The sequence below is a fragment of the Podarcis melisellensis genome (genome assembly GCF_964234715.1).
Source record: "Podarcis melisellensis genome assembly, chromosome: 6".
In the NCBI taxonomy this organism is placed as follows: Eukaryota; Metazoa; Chordata; class Lepidosauria; order Squamata; family Lacertidae; genus Podarcis; species Podarcis melisellensis.
Window position 1 is genome coordinate 5,424,785 of NC_138538.1, and position 12,583 is coordinate 5,437,367.

The following is a 12,583-nucleotide window of genomic DNA, read 5'->3' on the forward strand; positions in this document are numbered from 1 at the left end:
GTTTGATACAGGAAAGGTCTTGAGCTATTGGTGTTTCAGTCCTGGATACAGCATGCATGAGTTAGTTCGTCAGGAAGTCCGAACAATCATTCTCACTAGCGGGACACTCTCTCCACTGTCATCTTTTACTATGGAAATGCAGATGTGAGTCTCTTTCTGTTGCTCCTATGACAAAAGGCAGCTTGAGTTGGGTTATATCCTGTCCTGGGTTTTAATGAAAGTCACTGAGGAACAAGTATGGGATTTTCAGGTTCAAGGTTTATTTCTTACGTGTGGGATGCTTTTGACAAGGTATTTGAAGAAACATCACCACACATTTCCTGTGATGCAAAGTGAGCCCTGAGCACACCAGTGATTGGCTGTTCTTGGAGGTCAGTTTCAGTACATGTGGAAGTGCCATGGGAAAAGTCCTCCCTCTAAATTGTTTGGAAATTGGCACCGGTTTAAACCTGCCTTTTGAATTTACTAATTTGCCATTTAATTGTGATCTGAGGATGAGGATGGTGATAATTGATTGCTTGCTCTTCACCCTATTGTCCCAGGGCAGGTTACAGCAAGTAAAACACAGTGTTAAAGCAAGCTTAAAACAACCTATAATCACAGAAATAAAGTGGGTCCTAAAAGTATATGTGGCAGAGAGATGCCCAAAAAATTTACTGAAGAGATACATGTTTTTCTCTCTTTTTTAGTCTACTTACTTTGAGGCAATTACTAATTACATACTGGACCACTATTTATGTTGATATTAACAGATGTTCAGTTTTAAATGCTGTTGTGCAATAGATTAGTCTACAGTGACCAACCAGATCATAGAATCTAAGAGCCGGAAGGGACCCTGACTTACTCAGTTTTTTGCTTCTTTCGTATTCTCCTGCCCACAGCTCAAACCACCAACCTTCTGGTTAACAGCCAAGCACACTGGCCCATTGCTCCTCCTGAGGTTCTCAGGTGCCTGAGGCTAGAGGACTCGTTCTTTAAATTTCTGCCTGTTTGCTAAATGCACCTTTTTCCTTGGGCTTGCCTCTTTGGTGTTGTGTATTTTATGTGCACATACTGTACCTCATTATTTTGGGGCATCCCTGTTTCTACGTCATTCCATACCACTTGGGCCAGTAACTTGTTTTAGCTGACCGGACTACTTTTTTCAAAGGACCTATACAGTTAGGAAGACTTAAAAATATCCTCTGACTTTCTGACATGTGACGCATCCGCATGAAGGGTTCATTTGCCCAGGCCACACAGGGATCATATGACTTTGATGATCAACATAACAACCTCTCTTCAGTTTTTTGTCCCTGCCTCTACCCATCCAGTTTGTGTATAACCTCTCTCTATTTCTAGATTGTGCCTTGTTTCCCCCGCTTCCATTTTCGACTCCACCTCTTACTCAGTTTCTTGCTCCTTGACCGTTCTCTACATATTTTTATATGTGTGAAAAAAATCCTTACCTTTCCCCCATTAGTTCTCTTCCATCGTTGTGTCCGGACACTGAGGTCCAGTGCCGAGGGCCTTCTGGCGGTTCCCTCGCTGCGAGAAGCCAAGTTACAGGGAACTAGGCAGAGGGTCTTCTCGGTAGTGGCACCTGCCCTGTGGAACGCCCTCCCGTCAGATGTCATAGAGAACAACAACTACCAGACTTTTAGAAGACATCTGAAGGCAGCCCTGTTTAGGAAAGCTTTTAATGTTTAATAATGTTTAATTGTATTTTAATATTTTGTTGGAAGCCACCCAGAGTGGCTGGGGAAACCCAGCCAGATGGGTGGGGTATAAATAATAAATTATTGATATTGTTATTATTAGTTAGTTAGTTAGTTAGTTAGTTAGTTAGTTATATCCCCTCTTCTTTGCTGCTATGGTGCCCGCAGGCAAAGATATGCGTAGTTCTCAGTCTGAAAGAGGGACGGCGAAGACAAATACCTTCCAGATCGGCCTATAGCCAGACCGGCAAAAGCAGGACCCAGTGAGGCCCCTACTTGGTGAAAGGTTACTATTCAGTCACCCAGTCAGAACACCTCACCCATGGGGCGTGTGCCAGTGCTGGGATCGCAGCAGGCAGCGTTGGAAGTGCTTCCAGCCATGAATTCTCCCCATGTGGAATCTCTCTTGGCCACCAGGCTTGGGGTTAGAAGAGCATAGGAGGCTGCATGAGGATTTGGCAGCCAGCAGGCCCCTCACTTCACAGGCCTCCCCTGAGGTCCACTGCTCAAACCCCAGCACCCTTTCCCCCACCTCTACAGTTGGAGCAGCAGCCATATTCACTAGAGCACCAGTCTTCAGCTGCTGGATCAGAACCCTCTGTCAAGCCCCAGCCTGATCTAAGGCAGGTCACAACAGCAGCATTGCTGCCATAAAATACACGGTAAAGACATGGGTCCCCAAATGCATGTTTAAGTTAAAGTTGGGTCCCGTCTCTGAAAAAGTGTGGCGACTACTGATCTCAAAGAGTTAGGCTGCAGTGTTTTCTTTGACCACCAGAGGCCATCAAAGGACACGATAAGTTTAGTACAGGGGTTGACAACCTAAGGCCTGGGGGCCCGATGCGGCCCAATCGCCTTCTAAATCTGGACCGCGGACAGTCCGGGAATCAGCCTGTTTTTACATGAGTAGAATGTGTCCTTTTATTTAAAATGCATCTCTGGGTTATTTGTGGGGCCTGCCTGGTGTTTTTGCATGAGTAGAATGTGTGCTTTAATTTAAAATGCATCTCTGGGTTATTTGTGGGGCATAGGAATTCGTTCATCCCCTGCCCCCAATATAGTGCAGCCCACCACATGGTCTGAGGGACGGTGGACCAGCCCACGGCTGAAAAAGGTTGCTGACCCCTGGTTTAGTGCCTTCTCTTCTATTTCAGCTAATAGGGGAACTTTCCTTTCTAAATGGCAAGCAGAGCCCGGTAGGCTTATCACAGCTTTACATTTCCTCTTCAAGCGGCTTTGCTGAGTTTTCTTCATTCTTTTGTCTTTCCTGTTATCATCTCTCAGATTTTAGAGCTTTATCACAGACCAAAAGAAAAGAAAAGAAGAGAAACTCGAGGGAGGTTGTTATACTAATAATCAAAGTCACATGATCCCTGGGGAAATCAGAACATAAAACTCCTCATACAAGTTCATTATACAAGTTGATTATACCAGCCTAGAAGGTCTATGCGTGGTAAATGACCTAATGTTCCTTTCTGGCTTCACTGCTGTGATCCCAGAACACTGGAAGTAGAATGCACACATATATAAAAAAAAATTTTTAATTGATTTTCCAATATTTTTCCAAAAATGGCCTCACTATAACAGCGGAATCGGGGGCAGTCAGGGCAGCCAGAGTGCTCTGTGCACCCAGTCCCTTTGCCTGCCCTTGCATTCCCTGGGGAAACTGAGTGCCAGACCGCCAGGCAAACTTTGGATGGGAGCCTGGTTCCTCTTCCAACCGAAGAGGAATGCAGATAATGGAATTCCCCCATCAATTTCTGATGAACTCCATCTGTCTCTCTCACGATTAAGCTAAACTATAAAGTCTATAGAACTGACAGGTTGGTGAAGTCTGACTGTCTTTCTGTTTTCCTTTAGTCCCTTCCCAGTTTGTTTGGAAAACCCACATGTTATCGATAAACACCAGATTTGGGTGGGGATAATCCCTAAAGGACCTGATGGTGGTTTGCTGAGTTCCACCTATGAAAAAAGGTAATAGGATTCCTTCCTTCCAGTTTCATAAGCTTGTTGCAGACTTGGGTACTGCATCAATTTACTGCACATGGGCTCAGCACAAATTCTCTGCAGAAAAATCGTATTTGTGATTTTTGGGACTACAGAGCCCAAATTCATACATAACAGAAAATGCTTTATGAGACTGTGTTATAATGAGACTTGAATTTGACCCCTCTCTCTTCACTCCTTCACATGCAAAGGAAAAACAGTTAATATTTTCATTTTCTGTTGTGGAACAAACCCCAGCTTTCTGTTACTCTAAAATACAATTTTTTTAGGTCCAGCAACTAGACCTGTGCAAGGTGTTCCAAATGTGACTGCACCAGTTTTGTACAATGGCATAATGATACTGGGAGTTTTTGTTTCATTCTCCTTCCTAATAACCCCCTAATACGGGATTCACATTTTTCACAGCTGCAACACACCGGGTCAATATTTTCATCAAGATACCCACAATGACGCCAATATCTCTCTTTCTGGATCAGTCACCTCTAATTCAGACAGGAAGTTGCGGGAGGCAAACACAAAAGAGCCAGAAAGTAAAGGAAACTTGAGAAGTTTCTGTTTCAGAGTTAGAACTTCACCATATGACTCTCTGTGGCCAGAGATAAGAGTCCACTCCACGTAGGACAATAAGCATGATTTCTGAGGAAGCCTAAACCAGGCACTGCACTCATTTCAACCCTACCTACCCCTTTTTGTTAGTTTAATGAACATAGGCGGCATGGGGGTGGGCAGGGAAGGCAAAGCCCCCTTCCTCAAACAAGGAGATTCCTTCCCCCCATTTGCTGGACTTCCATTAACATATCCTGTTAATTTTTTTCAGTGATCTTAGCACGCTCACCTAGAAATATACTTTGCCTCTTCTGTCCCCCACCCATTGTTTTCTAGTGTTGACACTGTGAATGACTCAGCTATTTAAACTTTTATAACTTCTGTAGATGATTCTTTGGATCATATGACTAGATACATTCTAATAAATTACAGGGACCTGTTTTTCCGGTGAATCAGTCAATAGGGGAAAGAAGAGAGTGATAGTCATGTCTTAAGGGTGACAAACGGTTCATTGTATTCCTTTGGTGATGACTGTGGGGGCACCAGGCATTCTTTACTGCTGACAGGTAGTTGTTGTTTTTGCAGATTTTCATCAGAGTGTCTGTCATCTCTTGGGAGAACAATAGGTAAGACCGAGAAGACCTTCTGCTCCAACATGACTGAAATCCACACAGATTTAAATCAACACTGTGCACTTAGCCAAGCAATGCAGCTGCTATACCAGGGGTAGGCAACCTAAGCCCCGGGGGCTGGATACGGTCCAATCGCCTTCTCAATCCGGCCCGCGGACGGTCCAGGAATCGGCATGTTTTTACATGAGTAGAATGTGTGCTTTTATTTAAAACTCATCTCTGGGTTATTTGTGGGGCATAGGAATTCATTCATTTATATATATATATATATATTGGTCAAAATATAGTCCGGCCCCCCACAAGGTCTGAGGGACAGTGGACCGGCCCCCTGCTGAAAAAGTTTGTTGGCCTCCCACCAACTGAGGCGCTAAATACTGTTAGGGGGTGGAAATGTGTCCTTGACTCCACCCTTGAAGAGCTGCTGCCAATCAAATAAAATGCAAATAAAAAAAGTAATTTAAAAAATATATACTGAAATCAGGGTGAACTTGGTCTTAATATTTGTTTTGTTTTGGCAGGTAACCTTGTTCGAATCACACCACATGGGCTGCTTGTTTTCTTCCCTTCATATCCTGTCATGGATAAAAGCCTGGAATATTGGAGAGTAGGTTTCCATGGCCTTTTCTGTCCTATAAAGCGACATTAAGCAATATGCATTGTTCACGGTGCTAGTCATTAACGAGAACCTATAAAAACAATATTGGTGTTTGAGTTGAGTGGATTTGTGCACAGTTTTGACAGATTGTAAGGAAATAATAAGATTGTTCCACACAGTCTTCAGCTCATTCCTCGTTAACTGCTTTCACTGCATTGTTGCCAAAAAGGAGTTGAATGGTGACATGGCTTAAAGCTGTAACTATTGGCAGCCTGAGCATCTTCCCCATCTGATCTGAAGCGATACGATCAGATTCTATACAATCAGGAGTTAGGCAAAGTAATTTGTTCACTAGAGGGCATAAAACACAATTGAGATGGCATTACCTTACAGGTTCCAACAGCTATCGCCTCTCTTTCATGTTCTGGCTTGATTCAAATTAGTGCAATGATTTGCAATAATTTTAATTTAAAACTTTCTGGCTTGTGGCATTGGAATAAAGCAAGAGACTATATTTCTTGTTTACTTTAGGAAACCTTGAGTTTCAAAAATACTCACATGTTGGAAACATGCCCCAGGGTTCCTGCTTGCTTATCCAAAGAGTCAAAGCTTGTTGTCTGGTGCTAACAGGCATGAAACCTTTGTCCAGTATTGGTGTGGAGGCGGGGGGTATCTTGGGTGACTGCACACCTGCTTTTATTAGATCCATCAAGCAGGCAGGAAAATCCCACACCTTCTTTGAAGTAGTTGATTCACTTGCTTGACTCACTTGTACTAGTCCCTCTCTTTCTCTCTGTTTTCTCACAGGAGCATGATCTTGCTGGAAGAATTGAAGCAGTGAAACCAATGTTTGTGGAACCAAGAAACAAAGGAACCTTCACAGAGGTTGGCAAGACTTTACACTGTTATGCTGCATAGTAACTTGGTTGCTGGCTGCTTAGTCAGACTGCTACTGAGCAACCTTGAGCCTGGTCCCAGGGAAAAGAGAATCTGGTTGTTAGTGATGTCCAATATACAGCTTGAGATTGTTGTTGTTTAGTTGTGTCCGACTCTTCGTGACCCCATGGACCAGAGCATGCCAGGCACTCCTGTCTTCCACTGCCTCCCGCAGTTTGGTCAAACTCATGTTGGTAGCTTCAAGAACACTGTCCAACCATCTCGTCCTCTGTCGTCCCCTTCTCCTTGTGCCCTCCATCTTTCCCAACATCAGGGTCTTTTCCAGGGAGTCTTCTCTTCTCATGAGGTGGCCAAAGTATCAGAGCCTCAGCTTCACGATCTGTCCTTCCAGTGAGCACTCAGGGCTGATTTCCTTCAGAATGGAGAGGTTGGATCTTCTTGCAGTCCATGGGACTCTCAAGAGTCTTCTCCAGCACCAGAATTCAAAAGCATCAATTCTTAGGCGATCAGCCTTCTTTATGGTCCAGCTCTCACTTCCATACATCACTACTGGGAAAACCATGGCTTTAACTATACGGACCTTTGTTGGCAAGGTGATGTCTCTGCTTTTGAAGATGCTGTCTAGGTTTGTCATTGCTTTTCTCCCAAGAAGCAGGCGTCTTTCAATTTCGTGACTACTATCACGAAGTTAGGTGGGCCAACAGGAATAGTGGCAGTTTCCTCCTAGCAGTTTTATTGGTTTTATCCTGCTCACATAGCACTCCATGCACCAGAAGGTATTTGTTTTTTCTATTAGTGTTTTCCTGAAGCTTGAGCCTTAATCAAAATTCTGGCATTTGGGTTATACGCAGTAGTGGTTGGTAAAGCAGAGTTGCTCACCTGGATTCCCAGTGCCAAGCATCACTTCCAGTTACCGAAAGGGAGATGGGTAGAGGCGAGGCGGCAGGAAGCTTGCCACAGGGTGCTGCAGCAGTGTAACCAATCAGATGCTTCACCTGTGATGCCAAGTTCCACCCCTCATCTTTCTCTTCCTCTTTTCAGTAATTGATAGTGATAGGGTTTGGAAACCAGGTGAGCAGTGCCACTGTGTCAGATATATGACATATCACAAGTACACATTCATCCCTTTGGCCTTGAAACACCATATAACTCTTAATAAAAATGTGCGATGAACAGCAAGTTAACATTTAGAAAATCATTCAGAAAGCTCAAGTGAGTTAAAAGGAAGTTGAACATTGGACATATTTCTGACTCCTGGCAATTTTAGATTTCCCTTGCTTCCTTTAGATTTTTATAGACTTTTAATTCTTTTTAGTTTTTGAAATAGTTTTTCGGATTTTAAATAACTGTAAACCTCCCCCCCGCCCCAAGCTGGCCTATGACCATAATAAAGATTTGATTTGATTTCACCTCTGGCAGAAGCACTTTGGAAACAGTGCAGTGTTTTGAATAATCTGCTAAAAATCTCTGGAACTTTATTGCATAGAACAGCCCTTGCACACACACCCTCTTAATGAATTCCTATGTATCACACCTCTTGGGCAAAACCTTTTTACAGGAAAGTTTTTTTCTGAAAAAGCAGTGTGTACCCTGCAGATAGGACTTCCTTCCTTCATCATTGCTTTTTCTTCTTGGTGGGACTGCACGTTCAACTCTTCTTATCAAACGGTTAGTCATGCTTGAATTCCACTGAAAACAAAGTGCAGTGGTGGTTTTTTAAAATAACTTTGTTTATGAACTTTCATTTAAAAATCTTAGATCGATCCATAAGTAAACCCACCATTCTCCTAACCTTGAAATTTCTCTGCCGGGTTATCCTAATTTTCCGAACATTTATGTGCATATAAAATGCTATATATTTCCTGTTTGTCTTGTCTTGAACATAATTTGCGGGAAGATAAGGAAAGGGAATTCTTTGTGTTGTGTTCCATGGAAGCTGCTGTCTCACATGGCCTGATATGAGGTTTGCAGGTTTCTCGTAATGAAGGGTGGCTCATTCATGGAACTAAACATCTGCCCGATTGAGCAAAGTTACCAAGATACCGGGATCCTAGATCCTGTATATTTCAGCGGAATTTGGAAAGCTGTTACGTTCCAGAGGATGGGGCCACAATCACAGAAGCTGTAAGCTTCTATGTAATGACAGGACTGCAGATACAGTACGTTCCAAGGAAACTAGGAATCAGTTGAAGGCCAAACATGATGCAAAGACAAAGTCAGGCAACAGTCTAAGCTCACAGGGTGTCCAGGCAAGGTACAGTGGAGCAAGGCAGAGTGACTAGATCTGGGACCCAGATGTTTCCAACAAGTGGAAGGCTCAAGAGGGAGGCCTCCTAAACCAGATGGTAGCCTCAACTGCTGGCTGTGATGGAGTAGCATGGATTCCTTACTCATGAGAAGCCCCCATACGAGTAGAGTGACAACTTTGGGTCCATAGATGCATAATGTTCCATTCCTCTTCACCCCGGAAATGAAAGCTTTTGGTGCCGGCACTCTTGAAAACAGGGAGCTGCGAGGAGCCTGCTTCACCTCCTCCTCTGACAGTTTTATTTGTTTTATTTATTTCACAACATTTATATACCATTTGGAATCATAGAATCATAGAGTTGGAAGAGACCACAAGGGCCATCGAGTCCAACCCCCTGCCAAGCAGGAAACACCATCAGAGCACTCCTGACATATGGTTGTCAAGCCTCTGCTTAAAGACCTCCAAAGAAGGAGACTCCACCACACTTCTTGGCAGCAAATTCCACTGTCAAACAGCTCTTACTGTCAGGAAGTTCTTCCTAATGTTTAGGTGGAATCTTCTTTCTTGTAGTTTGGATCCATTGCTCCATGTCCGCTTCTCCACAGCAGCAGAAAACAACCTTTCTCCCTCCTCCATGTGACATCCCTTTATATATTTGAACATGGCTATCATATCACCCCTTAACCTCCTCTTCTCCAGGCTAAACATGCCCAGCTCCCTTAGCCGTTCCTCATAAGGCATCGTTTCCAGGCCTTTGACCATTTTGGTTGCCCTCCTCTGGACACGTTCCAGTTTGTCAGTGTCCTTCTTGAACTGTGGTGCCCAGAACTGGGCACAGTACTCCAGGTGAGGTCTGACCAGAGCAGAATACAGTGGCACTATTACTTCCCTTGATCTAGATGCTATACTCCTATTGATGCAGCCCAGAATTGCATTGGCTTTTTTAGCTGCCGCGTCACACTGTTGGCTCATGTCAAGTTTGTGGTCAACCAAGACTCCTAGATCCTTTTCACATGTACTGCTCTCAAGCCAGGTGTCACCCATCTTGTATTTGTGCCTCTCATTTTTTTTTGCCCAAGTGCAATACTTTACATTTCTCCCTGTTAAAATTCATCTTGTTTGTTTTGGCCCAGTTCTCTAATCTGTCAAGGTCGTTTTGAAGTGAGATCCTGTCCTCTGGGGTGTTAGCCACCCCTCCCAGTTTGGTGTCATCTGCAAATTCAATCAGGATGCCCTTGAGTCCATCATCCAAGTGGTTGATAAAGATGTTACACTTGACTGTAATACAACCTCAGAGCAGTTTACAAAAAGAATAAAGCAATAAAACTACCTGTTAAAAACCCAGTTAAAAAGACTCAGTTTAAAACCCAGTTTAGAACGTTCAAAAGATAATTAAAACCAGCAATAAACCAAAAGCAGATTAAAACACATGATAGCTTCTACATGTCTTGTTAGGTTTGCTTAAACAAGAATGTTTTTAAAGGTAAAGGACCCCTAACCATTAGGTCCAGTCGTGGCCGACTCTGGGGTTGCGGCACTCATCTCAGTTTATTGACCGAGGGATCCGGCGTACAGCTTCTGGGTCATGTGGCCAGCATGACTAAGCCGCTTCTGTTGAACCAGAGCAGCGCACGAAAATGCCGTTCACCTTCCCACTGGAGTGGTACCTATTTATCTACTTGCACTTTGACGTGCTTTCGAACTGCTAGGTTGGCAGGAGCAGGGACTGGGCAACGGGAGCTCACCCTGTTACGTGGATTCGAACTGCCGACCTTCTGATCGGCAAGTCCTAGGCTCTGTGGTTCAACCCACAGCACCACCCGCGTCTGAAGAATGTTTTAAGCAGGTGCCAAAAAAAGTATTTTTACTTACTTACTTACCACCCTATACCCGGAGGTCTCAGGGCGGGACAGTGAAGGCACCTGGCCAGTGTCAATTGGCAGGGAGTTCCAAAGTGTAGGTGCTACATGGTAATGCAATCACAAAAGTTTATGGGTTCCAAGCTCTGAAAGGTGTTATATACCGATAGCAGCACATTTAACTTGGTGCAGTAGCAGATCTGCAGTCAGTGCAGGTCTCTTCCGCAGAGGTGTCATATGCTGACGGGGTTTTAGTCCTGTCAGCAGTTGTGCTGCTGCATCCATCATCAGAAGGGCCCCTCAAAGGGCCCCTCAAAGGCATTGGATTCAGGAGACCATGCCTGCTCCTCAAGGTCCTGTGAAGTGTCTTGAGAACTCTGTGTCTGGTACCAAGCCTGAGCTAGTTTGTCCTTAAATTTTCATTTACATTTTTTTCTCTCTCTATCCTAGGTCATAAATGCGTATTACGAGAAGATTGTCTGCCCCAAGTCTAATGGTGCTGTTTTCTTGGCTGTGTGCCGGGGGAAGGTATGTGTAACAGATTGCAGAAGGCTGAAAGTTAGACTCTCTGCAGAAGCCAACTTGTGCAGAGCAACAGTGGGAATTTATTTATTTAAGAATCATAAGAACTGGCGAAGAGTCGGATTCAGATCCCCACTCAGCTATGAAGCTCACTGGGAACTTTATGCTTGAAATCTCTTGGCCTAACCTATTTTACAGACTTGTTGGAAATCAATTAACAGAATCTGAGCAGTTGCGTTAAATAGTGGAAATATACTGCAACATTTTGTTGCAGTCCTACTTCTGTGAGTTATTATTAGTTACATTTTTATACCAACTCTCTCCCAGTTCGCTCAGGGTGGTGTATGTGGTTCTCACCTGGTCATTTTTATCTCTGCAACAGCCCTATGAGACAGTTTCGGCTGAGAGAGAGTGATTGAGAGGGTCACCCGTGAGCTTCGTCACTAAGTGAGGATTTGAATCCCTGCATTTCCAGTGCTAGCTGGATGCTCTAACCACTGCACCACACTGCTTCTGAAGTTCCATTACACACATGGAAATAATACAAGATTTGTTGGCTGTTACTATACCATTTCCTCGCTGGTTTTCATCAGTAAGATGGAGAAACTCAGACTCATTTCCTACTATCTGTTCTTGTCTTTCACAACCCTAAAGTTTCTACTTTCATAGGAACTTTAACACACCAGCTTGTGTGTCAAATACCCCATGCATGGGTGCCATGAAGCTTGTTTGTGTGGTGTTGCTGGACTGTGGCAACTTCTAGTCTGCATTTCCTCTGGGCTATGAGCTTGTTCAGCTGTCTTGTGTGAACTAAGATAATGTCCTGCAGCGCTTCCCAGCTGATGTGTCTTCTAAGGAAAGATTGGTAGGAGTGGGCCTTTCAAGGAAGCTATTCCGTCATTCCATATCTTTCTGCTGAGAAACTCGTGATAAGCTTCCAAGAAACCTCAGGATATCCTGGAACTATTTGAAAATCATGTAACTAGCACAAGCTTAACTTTTGAAGCAGCAGCATTGAAGCCAAAATAAAAATAAATGAAGCATGTCATCAGCATGCTTTGAGACAAAGAGACATAATAAAGCTGGCTTCCTGTATTTACGATTGGGGTTTTTGTTTTGTCTTTTGCTTATTATGGAAAGTGAAAGTGAAAATGTTAGGCATGTTTCTTGACTACTGTAATACTCAGGTTACATTGCAGACCTTATTTGGCAGCCACTGGGAACTTCCCGGTGACAAGGCTCTACACAGAAGAAAAGTAACTTGTTACCTTTTCTTTTTTTATTTGTGTATCTATTCATTCCTTCATTTACCATATATGATCTTTTTTTAAAAAAAATCATATTCCCCCCCCCCCCAACGGTGGATCTAAGCTGCAAGATAAAACATAAACATGTACTTAAGCTACAACATATTGCAGTGGCAAGTTTAAAAGGTCTAGATAAATAAAATGCTGTTGGTGAAAGTAAAAAAAAGATGTTGTGAGGGAAACTTCTCTGGAAAGGGTGTTCCATAAATAGGGTGCTATAGCTTCAAAATGCCAGTTTTTTATTGCCACCCTCCTTACTTTACCTGGAACTCT

The 12,583-nt window shown here is 43.5% G+C and overlaps 1 protein-coding gene and 1 long non-coding RNA gene across 6 annotated transcripts in view; one reads left to right on the forward strand and one right to left on the reverse strand.

Annotated features, from left to right (window-relative positions):
* The window catches only part of LOC309373242, a 139,441-nt gene that overhangs the window by 35,550 nt on the left and 91,308 nt on the right, over positions 1 to 12,583 (reverse strand). The window lies entirely within an intron of this gene.
* The window catches only part of RTEL1 (regulator of telomere elongation helicase 1), a 75,225-nt gene that overhangs the window by 31,904 nt on the left and 30,738 nt on the right, over positions 1 to 12,583 (forward strand). For all 5 annotated transcript variants that reach the window (XM_081916645.1, XM_081916648.1, XM_081916647.1 and 2 more), the window contains 6 exons: positions 12 to 144; positions 3,558 to 3,671; positions 4,836 to 4,876; positions 5,401 to 5,486; positions 6,285 to 6,362; positions 10,932 to 11,009. In XM_081916645.1, coding sequence (XP_081772771.1) covers positions 12 to 144; positions 3,558 to 3,671; positions 4,836 to 4,876; positions 5,401 to 5,486; positions 6,285 to 6,362; positions 10,932 to 11,009 — 530 coding nt within the window. The remainder of the gene's footprint in view (positions 1 to 11; positions 145 to 3,557; positions 3,672 to 4,835; positions 4,877 to 5,400; positions 5,487 to 6,284; positions 6,363 to 10,931; positions 11,010 to 12,583) is intronic.